The sequence below is a fragment of the Neophocaena asiaeorientalis genome, unplaced genomic scaffold (genome assembly GCF_003031525.2).
Source record: "Neophocaena asiaeorientalis asiaeorientalis breed wild unplaced genomic scaffold, Neophocaena_asiaeorientalis_V1.1 scaffold171, whole genome shotgun sequence".
NCBI classification, from domain to species: domain Eukaryota; kingdom Metazoa; phylum Chordata; class Mammalia; order Artiodactyla; family Phocoenidae; genus Neophocaena; species Neophocaena asiaeorientalis.
The window spans coordinates 8,856,042-8,874,465 of NW_020174013.1; the positions used below are offsets into that span (position 1 = coordinate 8,856,042).

The 18,424-nt window shown below is 36.4% G+C and overlaps 1 protein-coding gene across 3 annotated transcripts in view; it reads right to left on the reverse strand.

The window, feature by feature from the left end:
* Nucleotides 1-18,424, reverse strand: part of SRBD1 (S1 RNA binding domain 1) — a 222,030-nt gene that overhangs the window by 153,264 nt on the left and 50,342 nt on the right. For all 3 annotated transcript variants that reach the window (XM_024753616.1, XM_024753615.1, XM_024753617.1), the window contains exons 12-14: nt 16,565-16,722; nt 12,661-12,751; nt 11,826-11,933 (exon numbers count right to left, since the gene is read on the reverse strand). In XM_024753616.1, coding sequence (XP_024609384.1) covers nt 11,826-11,933; nt 12,661-12,751; nt 16,565-16,722 — 357 coding nt within the window. The remainder of the gene's footprint in view (nt 1-11,825; nt 11,934-12,660; nt 12,752-16,564; nt 16,723-18,424) is intronic.

Genomic DNA, 18,424 nt, shown 5'->3' on the forward strand with positions numbered 1-18,424 from the left:
ATACAATTCCTATCACTAAAAGAATATTTGTTATATCTATATCTACCAAAAAATGTCACTTCTTCTCCCTCTCTACCCCCTTACCTTGCTTTTAATTCTCTATATAGAATTTATCACTAACTGACATAGTATACACACACACACACACACACACACACACACACATTTTCATCTGTTTTCCTCACTACAATAAAGGCTTGAAGAAGGCAGCCACCTTGTCTGTCTTGTTCACTGCTCTTACTCCCAGCACATAGTATTGTGCCTGCCATACACTTTGGTACTAACAGTACTTTGCTGATTGTATGAGAGCACATGGGATGGTTTTGTTCTGGCTCAAGTCCCAAAAGCCTGTTTTGGTAACGTTAGCAATCCTCCAACTTCGTCCTATAAAATGGGTACGTGTTTGTGGAGAGGGACAGGAGGGCGTTACAGCTGAAAGAGACAATTTCTTTAAAAAGATAGTTGGAATGCTGTGGCATTTCTCCGGCTGCTCCAATACCTCATGTGAAAGTGTCCCACTCACCCCATGCCAAGTGATGGGGCTTCACTGGGACCAACCAATATGTGAACATAAGAAAGACAATAAAGGTAAGAACAAGCATAGGAGAGAAAGAGAATGAAAAAGGGGAGAGCTGCACTAAGGATAAGTTGCTGTTCCCCCTTTGAGAGTAGGCAAGGATGTATGAACCAATCAGGCCTGCAGGAGGAAGTGGGAGGTAGCTTGAAAGAGATTCTGTCCAAGAGCACTGAGTAGCAAAGGGAACCAGAGAAGAGCAGCCTGTCTGAAGTCTGGATCTGAAGAAGGAGAGTCAGAACCAGTCAGCCAGAGAAGATATCTGCCAAGTCACACGGATGGCAGCTCAAGGACGCTGTTGGTGGAAATCTCAGAAAACAAAAACAAAAATTTTTCAAAAACAGCCCATGGAAGAATGAATCAGCAATGGTAAATGGGCCACCGAGAGGACTCTATCCTCAGACTGCAACTGTCCCCACTTTGGAAGACTATGCTCCTTTTCCCTATTCTCAACTCTGAGGGCTAAACTTGGAGAAAATTCAGCTAGTGAATTGGGGAGAAGAGAAAAATAAGAAGGGAAGAAAGAGGAAGCTAAACAAGCCCCCTGCAAAGCCCTACAGTAAAGTAGTATTTACCAGAAGGACATGGAATTTAATTTATCTCAAGTTGGAGCTTTGATTATTACACTAGAGAAGATATTTTGATTGCTAAAATAAGTGTTCTAATGACTAAAAGGAAATGAAGAAGCTGAGATCTCTCCATTATTTCATACAAGGATGAAAAGAACTACTCCAAACATGATTACGGAGTAGGATAGAAATTAAGTTTTCTTCTTGTACCTTACTGATACCTCAGTCAATTAATCATTTACATGTGATAAATATTTGTCAAATAAATGAATACGTAACTAAAATAACTAGAATAAAATATAATAAAATATTAATAGCATTCTCGGAGTGGTGAATTACAAATTATTTTTATTTTCCTTTTTGTATTTTCCTAGATTTTTCAAAACTCTTTTGAGCATGCTTAAAAAAAAAAAAAAAGACTATTAAATTGACAGAGAAAAATGTCACGCACATGTTTCACAGGCATTCATACTCAGAGGAAACAAGTAAAAGAAACAAGTAATTCTTAATTCAAAAGTATAAACTGAGGGAATCCTTGGCAGTACAGTGGTTAGGGCGCGGAGCTTTCACTGCCACAAGCCAAGCAGTGCGGCCAAAAGAAAAAAAAAAAGTGTAAATCAAAATTATTTAAAATGATCATCTTCTAATTTTCCCTTATGGTTTATGTCTCTGCTGTCTGAAAATGCCAAATTTGAAATTTAAAGTAGACTAAAAGTAGAAAATCAAGTATTGACCTTGTTGTCAGTAATAGGGAAGATTGACTACCTGGATCAACAGTTTACTGAAAACAACTAAACATACTAGATATAATACAGCTTCTTAAATGCATCAGTGAGTTGGCAAGAAAATAAAAATACTCAAGCTAAAAAAAAGAACATGGGAACCTTGATTTCTGAAGCTGACTTTCACCTGAGGGCATTGCTGAGCCAGGTGAATTTTATGGCCTCAGAGAGCTTCACAGAACTAGAGGATTAGAAGACAAAACCTAGGGTCCATCTAAGATCATAGTAACAAATGATTCCCTCAGCTCCCTTCCCACATATAAAGCTGATATCCCAAAGGGTTAAACCTGCAGTATAAGGGTCAAAGTATATACCCTGTACCCTAACTCCAGGATATTGCAATAAAAAATGGACTATCTCAAACCTTGTCACAGGAGGAATCTCTGATAAGAATATGGAACCATAAGCCATCTCTCTCGTTTGCAGCCTAAATTCACACGACCTGGGTGGCCAGGAAAAAATTCAAGCTGAGAATTTAAGTGTCTACAGGAGCCTGGCAGAAGCAAATGCAACTCCTCTTTCAAGCGATTCACAATCAATCCAGGCCTCCATGAATTCCCACAGACAAAGTTCCATGAAAATAAGGAGTTTTCAGTAAAAATTAACTGAACAAAAAAGGAAACAAAGCAGAACCAGCAGTAACAACAGATGGCAGAAACAGAATTGCAGGGATTTTAGATATCAGAATTATCACAGTCTGCAAAATAATAATTCTTAGTATGACTAAGGAAATAAAAGATAGGTTTAAAAATATATTCAGGAACAAGTAAAAAACTGTAAGAATGATCAAGCAGATTTGAAAAATATAAACTTTCTAGATATAAAAAATATAACTGAAATTAACAATTAAATGGATGGATGTCAGTTTTCTACAAATTAAATTATAGAGTCAACTTAATTCTAATCAAAATCCCAGCAGGCCCATTAGAAGAAACTGAAAAGCTGATTCTACAATTTATGTAGAAGTGCTATGGACCTAGAATAGCCAAAACGATTTTGAAAAAGAACAAAATTGAAGGACTACACTATCTAATTTCATCACTTATTAAGCTACACAAATCAGCACTGAGTAGTATTAAAGATACAAAGATTAGTGTAAAGACATACAGCTCAATTAAACAGAATAGACTCCAGAAATAGATCCATACATTTATGAGCAGTTGATTTGCAACAAAAATGTCAAAGCAATTCAATGGGGAAAGGAAAAATCTTTCAACAAATGGTACTGGAATAATTCATAGCCATATAGAAAAAAAGAACTGCTTATCATATATAAAAATTAACTTTAGATGGATCACAGACCTAAATAAATTTAAAGCTATAAAACTTCTAAAACAAAACACAGAGGAAAATCACAGTGACCTTAGTTTTTCCAAACATTACTTAAACAGGACAAAAAGCAAGAATATATAAAACAAATTGATAAACTGGACTTCATCAAAATTTAAAATGTTTGCTTTTCCAAAGACCATGTTAAAAAATGAAAAGGTAAGCTTCAGACTGGGAGAAAATGTTTACAAAACATATATTTAACAAAGGAGTTGTATTCAGAATAAATATAAAATACTCTTACTCAATAATAGGAAGAAAAACAATCCAATTTTTTTTTTTTTTTTTTTTTTTTTTTTTGGGTCATGCTGTGGCCTCTCCCATTGTGGAGCATAGGCTCCAGATGTGCAGGCTCAGCGGCCGTGGCTCACAGGCCCAGCCGCTCCGCGGCATGTGAGATCTTCCCGGACCGGGGGCACGAACCCGTGTCCCCTGCATCGGCAGGCGGACTCTCAACCACTACGCCACCAGGGAAGCCCAATCCAATTTTTTTCTAATGGTAAGAAGATTCGGACAGATACTACAAAGAAAATACATGGATGACAAATAAGCAAATAAAGATGCTCAACATCATTTATTGCTAAGGATGTCACTTAAAACTACAATGAAATATCACTGCACATCCACTAAGATAGCTAAATTTAACAGACCGGCCATACCAAGCAGATGGATGAGAATATGGGGAAGCTGGAACTCTGATACACTGCTGGTGGGAATGCAAAATGGTAAAACCACCTTGGAAAACAGTTTGGCAGTTCCTTAAGGTAAACATACACCTACCATACAACACAGCCATTACACTCGTACTTATGTACCAAATATAAATGAAAGCATATGTCCATGCAAAGACTTGAACAAGAATGTTCATACAGTTTTATTTGTAATAGCCAAAAACTGGCAACAATCCAAATATCCATCAACAGGTAAATGAACAAACTAATTATGATTTAACCATACAACAGAATACTCAGTAACAAAAAGAACAAACTATGGCATATATAACATCATGGATGAACCTCAAAATAATTATTACACTGTGTGAATATATACTGTATGATTCCAATTATATACAAGTCTAGATGATGCAAGCTAATCTATAGCTACATAAAGCAAATCAGAGGTTGCCTGGGAAACAGAGGGATCAGGGAAGGCAGGACGGATTATAAAGGAACATAAGGAAATTTGGGGGCTAATGGGTATGCTCATTATCTTTTTTTAAATTTTATTTATTTATTTTGCGGTACGCGGACCTCTCACTGCTGTGGCCTCTCCCGTTGCGGAGCACAGGCTCCGGACGCGTAGGCTCAGGGGCCATGGCTCATGGGCCCAGCCGCTCCACGGTATGTGGGATCCTCCCGGACCAGGGCACGAACCCGAGTCCCCTGCTTCGGCAGGCATACTCCCAACCACTGCGCCACCAGGGAAGCCCTCATTATCTTAATTGTGGTGATAGTTTCATGGGAGAACACATATGTCAAAACTTAGGAAACTGAAAACTTTAAATATGTGCAGTTTATTATATGCCAATTATCTCTCAGGCTGAAAAACTAACAAATAGGACTTCTAGAAGTGAAAAATATAACTTCTAGAAAAAGAAAATTCAATGGACGGGTCTGAAAGCTAAAGAAAAAGCTAGTGAATTGAAGAAACGATCTGAAGAAATCAACCACAAAGCAGGCCAGAGAAACAAGAAATGGAAAATGAAAAGAAAGAGGTTAAAAGGCATGGAGGATAGAGTGAGAAGCCTGAATAGACATTAGAATTTCAGAGGGAGAACAGAGAGAAAAAATGGGACAGAGGTAATATTTGAAAGATGATGGCTGAGATTTTGAAGAATGAAAAGATATCACTCCACCGATTCAAGAATCCCAATAAATTTTAAGTAGAATAAATAAAGAAAGTAGTATAAATGCTACCTAATAGCAAAAAGGAACAACAAACAATTTGATATTTTATTTCTTATCAACATAGCTATTTCTGACTGAGTTGTCAATGATAAATTTGGAAACAGAAATGCCCTTTCTCCTCAGCTCATTACAAACACTATACTAAACATGCCTATAAATAAATACTGAAATTAGGGTCAATAAGTCTGTACTGATAGGTTTAAAACTAAAGATACATCAAAGATTGGAAATAATCCAGCTGTCAAACAACAGGAGATGTCAAAAATATGGTAGTAACCAAACAAGAGAAGTAAGGTAGGGAAAAGGGAGGGAAGAAGGAAAAAAAATGAGGGAAGGAGAAAGGAAGCAGGAAAGGAGAGGAGGGGAGGAAAAGGAAGGGAAGAAATCAGGTGTCTCTTGCTGTTTACAAAACACCAGAGTTGGCGAAAAGAGAGGCCTTAAGAAAGAATGGGGGAAATCGGCACCCATTCCTTGTTCAAAACTACCCTCAGGTTATCTAACAGCCTTCTACTCTCTGTTTTTGTTATCTAAGCTGATTGAAGTTCTCTCATTAATTTTTGGTTTCTTGGAGAATAAAGTTTCAAAGCAGCCATACAAGTAACTGAGGATAATGAGGTTTTGTGGCTTCAAAACAAAAAGTCAGAAGACTTAAAAGTTTCAAGCATAATACAAAACTCAAAAGCCATAAAGAAAAAGACAGACAAATCTGCGAAAATAATATTTTAAATTCGATATGAAATACAGCTCAAATTGTAAACACAAAACAGGGGAAATGATTAGCAAAATTTGCAAAAATTATGACAGATTAATCATTACTATAGACATTTACAAATCTGAACAAGATAAGCAATTATGAACAAGATGAAAACCTCTTAAAGAAAAAAAAATGGGCAAAGGACTTCCCTGGTGGTTCAGCGGTAAAGAATCTGCTGCAGGGGACGCGGGTTTGATCCCTGGTCAGGGAACTAAGATCCCATATGCCGCGGGGCAACTAAGCCCGCATACCACAACTACTGAGCCCAACCAGAGAGCTGGTGTGCTGCAAACTACAGAGCCCACGCACTCTGGAGCCTGCATGCCACAACTAGAGAGAAGCCCAGTGCCTCAATGAAAGATCCCACGTGCTGCAACTTAGACCCGATGCAGCCAAAAATAATAAATAAATAAATAAATAAAATGGGCAAAGGCCACAAACAAGCCATCCATACACACACAAAAAATCCAGAAATGGCCAATAAATATATTAAAAGATATTTGATCTCATTAATAACAATAATAATGTGCTGTTCTAAGCCCTTTATACTATATATAAACTCATTTAACATTCAATGATAACTCTATAGGATGCGTACTATTATTATTCCACTTTATGCATGATGAAACTGAAATAGAGACAGGTTTATTGGTATGAGAAGATGATAATATATTAAGTAGTGAAAAGGTTGTCAACCATGTACAGTGAGTTCCTTTTCATAATACACAAACACACACACGCCCACAAGAAAAATCTAGAAATATGCTCTAAAATATAAATAACGGTTTAGATAATAGAAAATCCTGTCACTTATCTATATTTTCCAATCAATCTATAATAAATATTCTTTAAAGAAATATGTTTTTTATATTTTAATCAAAAGGTTCTCATTAGCTTCACTATTATGCAGTTTTCACAAATGAGTTAACCCTTTGAAGATCAATCTATTCCCTACAATTAAGTTATACTCTGAAAGGTACATCAAGTTATCTCAAGCAACAGAGCTATGATTCCTTAAATTGTATCTTCCGGGCTTCCCTGGTGGCGCAGTGGTTAAGAACCCGCCTGCCAATGCAGGGGACATGGGTTCGAGCCCTGGTCCAGGAAGATCCCACGTGCCGCGGAACAACTAAGCCCGTGCACCACAACTACTGAGCCTGCATTCTACAGCTACTGAAGCCCGTGCACCTAGAGCCCGTGCTCCACAACAAGAGAGGCCACTGCAATGAGAAGCCCGCACACCGCAACAAAGAGTAGCCCCCGCTCACCACAACTAGAGAAAGTCCGCACACAACAACAAAGACCCAATGCAACCAAAAATAATAATAAATTAATTTTTAAAAATTATATCTTCCTTCTGTTAAATGTCTGGTATGAAAAAAAAAAAATGTCTGGTATGCTTCTGAAATAAAAGAATAAGAAAGAGGTCCAATGTATATTCCACAGATGTCCAAAACCAACGCTTTTTTCCTAATAGGGTCTGGCTACCTGCTTAACCTTCACTGACCAGGCCCCTTGGTATACATCTAACCTCAAAAATTAAAACTCCAGGGCTTCCCTGGTGGCACAGTGGTTGAGAGTCTGCCTGCCGATGCAGGGGGCGCGGGTTCGTGCCCCGGTCCGGGAGGATCCCACATGCCGCGGGGCCGCTGGGCCCGTGGGCCATGGCCGCTGAGCCTGCGTGTCCGGAGCCTGTGCTCCGCAACGGGAGAGGCCACAGCGGTGAGAGGCCCGCGTACCGCAAAAAAAAAAAAAAAATTAAAACTCCAATCCTCCACTACAGCTCCCCTTCCCTTTCCTCATTCTGTCGTCACATACCACACCTTATCGGTTCATTTCATTTTCTAATTCTTTTCACTATGCTAATGAATAACGTCATTCGGAAGCAAAATTAATTTCTCTTCTTTTCTATATTTGCCTGCTCAAAGTCATTCGTATATTGCAGCTTTTAGAGTAGAAACATTAAGCATGGGGTCTGAATTAACAGCACAAAATTTTATTTTCCATTTTCTGCTCCCAGGTTTTGAGGGGTTTCATGTATCTGTGATTCTCCAGAATGTACATAATGCTGTGATTTCTAGCAATGTTTCCACTATCAGCATGAATCTTGCCAATCATGGTTTAAAATATGACAGCAAGTATTAGAGATTACTTATAATTCTTTCATAGTTCATTAATAAATATATAACTCTAACCATACAATACTTTTATTTCAGAAATCATCATTTATCTTTGGCAAAATATAACTCTATAATCCATCAAATGCAAATTTCTGTATCAATGAAAAAATACAGAGAACAGTACATCATAGGTTTACCAAAGCATTAAGCAGAGGGGAAATTTTCCGTAATTGTTGCAGACATTAATTCCTGTCTGTAGCCTTGAAAAGACTTATCTGATTAAAAAGTTTTATTGTTAATATTTGACAATTCAAATTAGTAATATTTATTGAGATGCATCTATAAGTACAGAAATATGCAATGTGAAGGAGGCAGAGATAAGTAAAACATAGTACCCTGATTTAAGAAGGTATCAATGTAGGAGAAACCAGATACAGTGCACATAAACACAAATGTCTCATAAGGATCTAGCCATTTCTACATTTCAATAAATTTTACCATTGCTACACAAAAGAAAACACTATTTTTTACCAAGGAAAAACGGATTTAAAAAAAAAAGAGAGAGAGAAGGGCTTCCCTGGTGGCGCAGTGGTTGAGAGTCTGCCTGCCGATGCAGGGGACACGGGTTCGTGCCCCAGTCCGGGAAGATCCCACATGCCGCGGAGCGGCTAGGCCCGTGAGCCATGGCCGCTGAACCTGCACGTCCGGAGCCTGTGCTCCGCAACGGGAGAGGCCACAACAGTGAGAGGCCCGCGTACCGCAAAAAAAAATAATCAAGTGTGACATTTTAAAATGAATGGGGACAAATATTCAGACACTCAAAAAATAAAGTGACCGCCTACTATGGGCCAGAGGATTGAAAAGAACAGATCATTCTAGCACATACTTAAAACAAATGACATATATAATACTGTAGAATTTCTTTTCACAAACACTTGCAACTTTAAACATGTGTGACAAACTAAGATCTAGCATAGTTATATTCTACAACTTAATCCATTTTTTTTTCTCCTTTGGTAACTGAGATTTGAAGCTCTGGATGACTTCCTCCATAGGAGATATAAGTATCAGAGTTTATAAGGTATTTTAAGAGAAATGACAGAGAGAAGTTGGATGGATGGGTCAGGATGCATGGGGTTTACAAGTTAGAAGATAAATCATGGTGGATGTTAACCTATGGCAAGTAGGTCAGGGCAAAAGCTGTTAGAAGGAACAGATAAGAAGGAATGTGCTGGTGGATGTGTCAGGAAAAGATTTTCCAGGATGAGCAGAATTATAGGAATGCCTATCAGATTATCTGTTCAAGACAATCTGTTCAGATTATCTGTTGAAAATGACTGCTAGAGAAAGCATGGGAATTTCAACTTAAGTGTAGTTTGCGATGTAATTTCAAACCATTAGATGAGAAAATATGGTTTCTTCATAAAGGCATGTTGAATTGGCAAAATGATAACAAAATGAAGTTGAACAGCTGATTCCCTAAAGCACACACTGTAACTTCTGATTAAGTATTTGCATCATTGAGGATTTCAAAAGCACATAATAAAATACTAGCAAATATATTCCAAAAGTACATTAAAAGAATAATACACTACAACAAAGAAAAGTTCAACTCAGAACTGCAGAGATGGTTCAATTGTAGGAAATCTACTACTTTTACGATTCAGCATATTGATCAAAAGAGGATAAAAAACCTCTTTAGAGAAAAATTATTATGGCAAAATTCTGAAAAAGCATTAATGTTATCTTTTATTCTTGATTTTTAAAGTATAATAAAACAGGAATCAGTATTTTTAAAACACTCATAAATAAGACTATTTCCTTTAAAAGATTTTTTAAAAAAATATACAAAAGGCAGTATCATACTTAAGGGAAACACTAGAAGCATTCTAATAAAATTAAAGGAGGAAAAAAAAATCCACTATCACTACTACTATTTAATAGCTTTTCAAAGATACTGCATGACACCTTTAAAGAGAAGAAAATAAAAAGGTATAAAACTAGAAAAAGAACTGATAAATTCGTCATCTTTTGCAGATGATATGACCATATCATATCTCTTGAAATCCAAGAAAATGAACTGAAAAACTAATTATAAACAATGAAAGAATTCTGTACTATGGTTGGGGGACCAAACTAACATTTAAAAAGTGCTCCTTCATAGAGATATAAAGTAACGTAGTAAAGTTAATTCTTAATACAAACACAAAAAGAGAGAAATATAAAAGAAAGTTTTAATATTGAATATGAAAAATAATTATAAAGAAAACTTCAAAATGTTACTGAAAGCAAAAGCATTCCCCATTTTAATGATGGAAAGAGAAACTCAGAGAGGCAGAGTAAGTCTTCCAAACTTGCATAACTAGTAAATGGTGACAACAAAAGATGAACCCAGATTTGTCTGGCTCCAAAGCTCATCCTCTTTCTACTACCATATACTGCTGCAAGTTCAAGAAAGAGAGCCTCTGTAAGCAAATTCAGATGAAATCCAACAAGTCTTCACTATTTAATGTTTCTAATAATTTGAAAGTTCTATTTATAATCACTATAAATGTACCCAAGATATTTATATCCAATTAATGTGAACAAGTTAAAAAGAAATCAAAGAAGTTGCCTGAAATAAACTGTATTTGCTATGTCAGGTCCTTGTGGTAGGTTCTCAAAAGGACTGGGTACGTGTGCAATTCCCAGAATAGAGAAGATCCACAGTATTTCCCAGACCAAACTGAATAAGAAGGAGAGAGAAAAAAGCTGAGCCAAACTATTCAACCTGATCCTTTACTGAACCATGATCCCATGGCACCTACAGTTTGTCCCTGACCTTCTAATTCCCTTTGGTTACTCTGCATTTGTTTTTCTAACATCTTGGTTATACTCTTGGCACACGGAATATTACACTAAATACAAGACCCCTCTCTTTTGGCCTATCTGAATGGATCCTAGAATTCTTCTTCCTGTGTTGGCTTTTGGTTTTGTTTTGTTGATCCTGATCCCATACTTATCAGTTGACTATACTTAGTTATTACATTTCTCAAAAAGCAGTGGGAGATGGCTCTTACATGCTCTCCCCTAGATATCATCTATTATAACTATCTTCTCTCCTGAATTAAACCCTTTAGGATTTAGCATTCTACCATACTTTGGAAAAGGTAAAGGTGGCTATTTGAGGTTCAAAGAGAAAGTAAGGAAACAATGGTGAATGACAGCAAAACTACTACAGATCTAGGAGCAGGACTAAAGAAATGGGTCATGCTAATACAAAGTTATTTAGAAGTCAACTGTATGCCTATACAAAATGAGAGCATGTGATGAAGAGATTAACAAGAAAGGAACATCAGAAATGCTTAAAAAAAAAAAAGAAAAGAAACACTTTTAATTTGTAATACTTACCTTGGCTCTCAGTTCTGAAGGCCAATGACTCATAGTCATCAAAACTTTGGGAGAAGAAGGCTAAGTTATCCATGGTCTATAGCTGCTAGACCTATACACCATTCTACTTATTAGTCACTAGTTAGCTAGAGCCATCACACAAAGTACTGCCTGGAAAATCCCATGAATTCAAGTAAGCCCTAACTTGCTGCATCTGTGAGCGGTTTCAGGATACTGAAATGCCAATTTCTCCAAGAGGCAGACACTTTACATTGTCCTGCAAAGCTCTTATGAATAGGAAGAAGTGATATGAGGGCAAATAAGAAGTACATCTTAAAAAGACAAGGGAGAATTTATCACAGAAGGAACTTCAGAAGTTCCTTTGACTCTCAAAGAAAACAAACATTCCTAACATCCTTACCAGTAAACAATGTCCAGTGGTGCAAAGTAGTTTTTCATTATCAGGTCAGCAAAGTAAGCTTCTGTTTCCCGGCAGGCAGTTCCATTTCCAATCACCACTGTGCTGCAGCTTCAAGAAGAAACAGAATGAGAAACTGGATGAGATCAAGGCACGCTTCTAAATCAATCAGGAGAAAATGGACAGAATGCACAAACAGTATTATATGATGCTCTTATTCTCTCATACATCCAAGCAATCTCTCCACTATCTCACAGGGGCCACGCAGACTTATGTAGAATCAAAGACACTGCTCCTGCACTTGGTATTATAGGAGGCAGTGGAGAAATGTCTTATGGTCACACAATCTCAAGAATAGTCAGTTTTCTTCCCATCTAGAAGGAATGAAATTCAGATATGAGTAAGTAAACTCTGGAACATTCTAAGCCATAATAAAGAATTATGACTGAATTATGTGATATGTTTTCAAGTAATTTCTGAAGCTTCTCTAACTACTGCCATATCCATTCCTCAGATCCATGAAAAAGAAAGAAAGAGAGAGAGGGAGGGAGGGAGGAAGAAAGAAAGAGAGAGAGAAGGCCCAAACTGAAGAATTAAAATCTCACTTTTGGTCATATTACCACCTTTGTTTAGTGAAGGCGGCAGAGGAAGGGAGTAGCATTCCTCCAGAGTCTCCAAACGTAGAGTTCTCCAGCAATTTGCCCCAGCATTGTTTTACATGGTTCCTTTTCTAACACCAAGGCACTTCCCTTAATCCCTCCCACCAAATTACGGACTTCAAAGATATCTCTGATTGGCTGAGCCACTGAAATACTCAAAAGGTTACTTATTTTCATACTTGAAATTCAGCAAAAGCCTCTTTATTTTCTCTGCCTCTCGGAAGCCTTGTCCACAATGCAAGTATACCACATCAGTATGAAGTATCTGACCTTATGAAAAAATGAAAAGAAAAGGCCATTTTGTAAGAAATTACAAAACATAACACACCACTGATTTGATTAAGCAAGTTGAAATGAAAAGGGAACTGGTTCATCTTTTAAAATGCAGTCTGAATCGTTCATATTCCTTAATCAGATTCCCCCTTAAGCATTCTGAAATTTTGTTACCTCCAAAGTTATTAGAACTCTGTTTTGCTATACAAAAATCATTATCAACTAGATAATATGCCATGATACTAAAAGAGAAATGATTTTTAATAACACTTAACATCAAAAATAGTAAGAGCTGGGACTTGCCTGGTGGCGCAGTGGTTAAGAATCCACCTGCCAAGGTAGGGGACGTGGGTTCGAGCCCTGGTCCAGGAAGATCCCAGATACCACAGAGCAACTAAGCCCATACGCCACAACTACCGAGCCTGTACTCTAGAGCCCACAAGCCACAACTACTGAGCCTGCGCACCACAACTACTGAAGCCCACACACCTAGAGCCTGTGCTCAGCAACAAGAGGAGCCACCACATGAGAAGCCTGCGCACCGCAACGAAGAGTAGCCACCCAAAGAGCAGCCCCCACTTGCCGCAACTAGAAAAAGCCAGAAAACCTGCATGCAGCAACGAAGACCCAACGCATCCAAAAAATAAATAAAATAAAAAAAAAATAGTAAAAGCTAACATTTACTGAATATTTACTATATATCAGTGAGTGTTGTAATACTATTCTGTTTCTTCCTTTGGGTTGTAGATATGTAAATTTCTTTACCTTATGTAATTTTTTCAGCTGCATACTTATGAACTGTGAGCTTCTCTGTACTATATTTCAGACAGAAATATATTTTAAAATTTGAGGGTAACTCCTAAAGAACAGAAATAATGAGCTAAGTGACCAAATTAGGAAGTTAGGAAAAGGACGACAGAATAATCTCAAAGGAAGTGGAAGGAAGAAAATAATAAAGTTAAAAAAGCAGAAATTAATGAAATAGAAAAAAAACATATAAAACAGAGAGGACCAATGAAGCTTAAAATTTTAAATCACCTGTTAAGAAAAATACATACTTTTAGCTATACCAATCAAGTAAAAGAAAGGATGACACAAATAAATTATATTAGAAATGAAAAGGGAGTATAACTAGAGATTCAGCACAAATTTAAAAGATACAGAGAGATTATTATAAACAACTTGATGTTAATTTAGATTAAACGATGAAATGGATAAATTCTTGGAAAAGTCTTACCAAAACAGACTGAAAATACATATGCATGTATGTATGTATGTGTGCATAAAATTTTAAAAAGAACCATTCTATAAACAATACAAATACAGTAAAGGATAAAAGCCATATGATAGCTCAATAGATTCAGGAAAAAACACTGACAGAATATACTTCCTGTTTATTGTAAAAATGCACAGCATGAAAAAAGAGCAACTTAGAACAGCAAAATCAAAAGCCCATGACTATATTTATAAAAAAAAAGTATCCCCACAAAACGCAAAAGGTGAGCAGGTGGGAACAATGCACCAATAACCACCAAGACCAATGTGCATCAGCATTTCTGTGGGAGGAGGCACAGAGAAACAATGGAGTATCTCATGGACCTGAGATTGGAGGAAGCCTCAAAATGTCAGAAGGTACTTCCCTGGAAATCAAAACTGGCCCATTTGAGAATAGAAAGTAAAACTGGAAAAGACCTTTGCATACTGTAATTTATAGGTCAGTACAAAGGTTGCACAGTAAGTTCAGAAAGGACTGGAAAACTCTGATCTCTGAACTCTTGAAATTAACAAGTAGAACATTCTTTTCAAGACAAAACCCCACAGAGAAAAAACTGTTGAGCATCATATTCACATTGAGCAAGGTAAGGACAGTATATGGATAAAGGGGAAAAAAAGTCTAGATAAAAGGAAAGAAAGCAATAGGAAAGCAAATTTCAGAAAGTATAAGGTTATCTCTCTAACCAAATAGATAAAGTTTTTCTTCCCAATAGTTTGGAAAAAGTAGAAATGATAGTTCTAGAGATATACAGCTAGCCTTCCATCCTAAAAGTTGAGAAAAACTAATTTGATGTAAAACTAAGCAACAGAAAAGGATCATAGTCAAATTTCATATAGAATGATTATTTTTCAAATCAGGAAATAAAAAAGACTAGTATGATGTCCTTACAGAAAGATGTGCCCCAAAACAGAGGAAAAACTGTAACCTAATATATAAGAACAAGCTACCAAAAAAAAAAAAAAGATTAGAGAAAATGAGAATAAAATAAATCAGAATTAGAAATGTCAGAAGTAAGATGAAAGAACTTAGGAATGAATTAAATATGAAAGAAAAAGTTATTCTAGGAATGAAAACTTAAACCAAAAGAAACATAAGAAAAATGTAAACAATCAAAAAAATTAAAAGGTGAAGAAGTTCACCACAGAACTGTAATCTATTTTTTATAAATACCAAATGGAAATTCAAAAACTTAAAAACATAACTTAAATAAATAACTCAATGGATGGATTTAATAGCACATTAGACATAGCAGAATAGAGGATTAATTAACTTAAAGACAATCAATAAAAAATAAAAGAATTGAAAATAGAAGAGGAAATTGAATGGTCTAAAATACACGTAATTAGAATTCCAGAAAGAGATGCAAGAAGGTCTACAAACCTCAAGCAGAATTCACGTCCCCTTCCCTCCAAAACAAATAAATAACACACACACAAACAGCTAAGCATATAAGAAAACTTCTGAAAGCCACAAAGAAAAAATCTTAGCAGGCAGAGGAAAAAATTATCACCTTCAAAGGAGCAATAATAAGATTTTTGTCTGACTTCTCAACAGAAACTGTAAGAGCCAGGAAAAAAAAAAAAAGAAAGAAAGAAATGACATCTTTAAAGCACTGAAAATAACTGCCAATCTTGAATTCTACACCCAGCAAAAATATTTTTCAAAACCGAAGGCAAATCAGAAACTTTCAGACAAAAAAAACGGGACAATTTGTCACTAGCTGATCCACATTAAAAAGAAACAGACTAGAGTTTTAGGAAGAAAGAAAGTGATCTCAAATGGAAACACAGAAATGCAGAAAGAAATGAAGATAACAGAAAGGGCAAATAAATGAGTAAACAGGAAAAAAAATACTGACTGGACAAAACAATAAAAATGTCTCGTGGTATTTAAAATATACACAGAATCAGGACTTCCCTGGTGGTCCAGTGGTTAAGAATCCGCCTTCCATTGCAGGGGACGCAGGTTCAATCCCTGGTTGGGGAACTAAGATCCCACATGCCACGGGGCAACTAAGCCTGTGAGCTGCAACTACTAAGCCCGCGCACTCTGGAGCCCACGTGCCACAACTAGAGAGAAGCCCACGCGCAGCAACTAGAGAAGCCCGTGTGCCGCAACAAAAAGATCCTGCATGCTGCAACTAAGACCCAATGCAGCCAAATAAATAAATAAATATTTTTTAAAAAACAAAAATAAAATATACACAGAATCAAAATGTATCATATATAAATGCAGTCAGTATAAACAGAAGTTGATGGTGGATAAGCAGAGCTATTAAAGTCTGAGCCCAGTTAATCCTCAATATATCCATTGTGACCTAGGAAAGGGCATAAATGATAGTAAATGTTGACTGAGTCAACAAACAGGCCCAACAGGAAGCTTCATCCTGATTCCTATATCCCTTTTTGTGAGAAAACCATCTTCTATTCATTCCTTGAAAATTAGCATTATTTCCAAATCCTCATGAAGTATATGAAGTGAAATTTATGACCAACCAAACAACTTCTATATAAAATGCTGAAAGGTATGCTTACTGGTAGGAGAAATTATAGCTAATTTGCAACCGTGTTTATAACCGGGATCCACTCCCATCAAGGTACGCCCTGGGACAGGGCTTGTTAAAAGGAGCTGACGAAGGTTCCGTCCAAACATCATTACTGACTCTTTCTCTGCATCTGATGTTAGTTTGGCTCTTTAGAAATAGAAAAAGAAAATAAAAAAGATAAAGTATTCAGTTTTCATTCATTCAAATTTTCTTCTGGAAAAAGAACACAATTATTCCTTATTGGAGCATTCATTATAACAAAATAACTTAAGAGAAAAAAAATCACATACAAAATTATATTGAGTCTCTTTTTGCTAAGCTCAGTAATGCAGATACCTCAAACAATTTTGTGGTATCAGACCTGCTGAGTTTGTCATACCTACACTCCTCTATCTGCTCACCCTTATATAAGAAATCTACATGCATAAGTATCTGTGTATATGAGAGAGACAGGGTGTATAAAGATTTGGACATTACATGGGATGTCAAAGTTTATCAGCCGATTAAAAATATAAACACATAATTAGTGGTCAATTACTGAATCATAAGTAGCCTCCTCCAACAATGCTTAGTTTTACACCCTCACCTATATATATCTCAAGGCCATCTTCTCACTTTATTCCATTCCCCACATCTATCCCCTCGTCATTCTCACAGTGATGTGACATGACCACAGATATTAATACCAGTCCAGAACCCTGTCTCACATAAAAAATTTCCCAATTTTATCCAGAGAAGCTATAAAAGTCTAATTTTCAAATTTTTTCTAGGATAAAAAAATATATCTCTATTGGACTTAAAGGCATTTGGAAACTAAGTTTTACACCATTTGCCTATTTAACAAGAGTTATTAACATACTATCTCCTGAAACTCAAAAGAATTTATTAAAAGTATGTCTTCTCTATTAGACCAGGTTAAAAACAAACTGCATGCCAATGGCCACAAGAGCAAAAGCAATTCAAGGCACATTTCTATCAGCGTTGAGGTAAAATTATCTACATATCTAAAGGCACATACAGCTAACCAACATTTGTTTTCCTGGCTTAATTCAGCTTCTTACGGCTTTTCTCTCATCTTCTCTAATATTTCACTGTCATTCTCCCTGCATTCAGCCAAGCAACATGAAGATATCATTTCAGGTATTTCTAAATCTTCACGTTTAACTTTATTTATTGAGTGAGCACTTGTACTCAATCTTATATAAAGTACTGTGATTGATGTAAGAGATACAAAGCTGAAAAAATCCCTACCCTGAAGATCACTGTCTAGTGGAAGAAACAGAAAAATAAACAGATGAGTATAACACACGGTAGGGATAGCTAAATTAGGATAACTTTCTAAGAGATGTCTTCTCAGGTGAATCAAGAAGGATAAGTAATAGTTAAGCAAACAAAGGCAGGGATAGTAGCTGAAGAGCATTGAGAAAACACTCTGGGCAATAGAAGCAGCAGATGTCAAAGCTCATGGCTTATTTATAGAAAAGGCAAGTAACTTCATATGATAAAATAAAAAGAAATACCAAGACAAAGGGCTACAGAGGAAGAAAAACACAGACCACAAAGGGTTATTCTAAAGAGCTTGGATTTTATCCTGGAGACAAAGAAGATCCATTGAAGGACTTTAAGTAGAAGAGTATGAAATAATCAGATGGGAATTTAAGGATGGCAATGTGGAATATGTATTAGAAAATACAAGACAGAGATCACTATGATCCTAGTATAGTAATTCAGACAAGAAATGATGATAACCTGAACTAACCATGGATATACTTTCTCCTAGTAAAGATGGAGATAAAGAGGAGGCAAAATTCAAGATATAATAAAAGATGGCACAATAGACATCACTTGG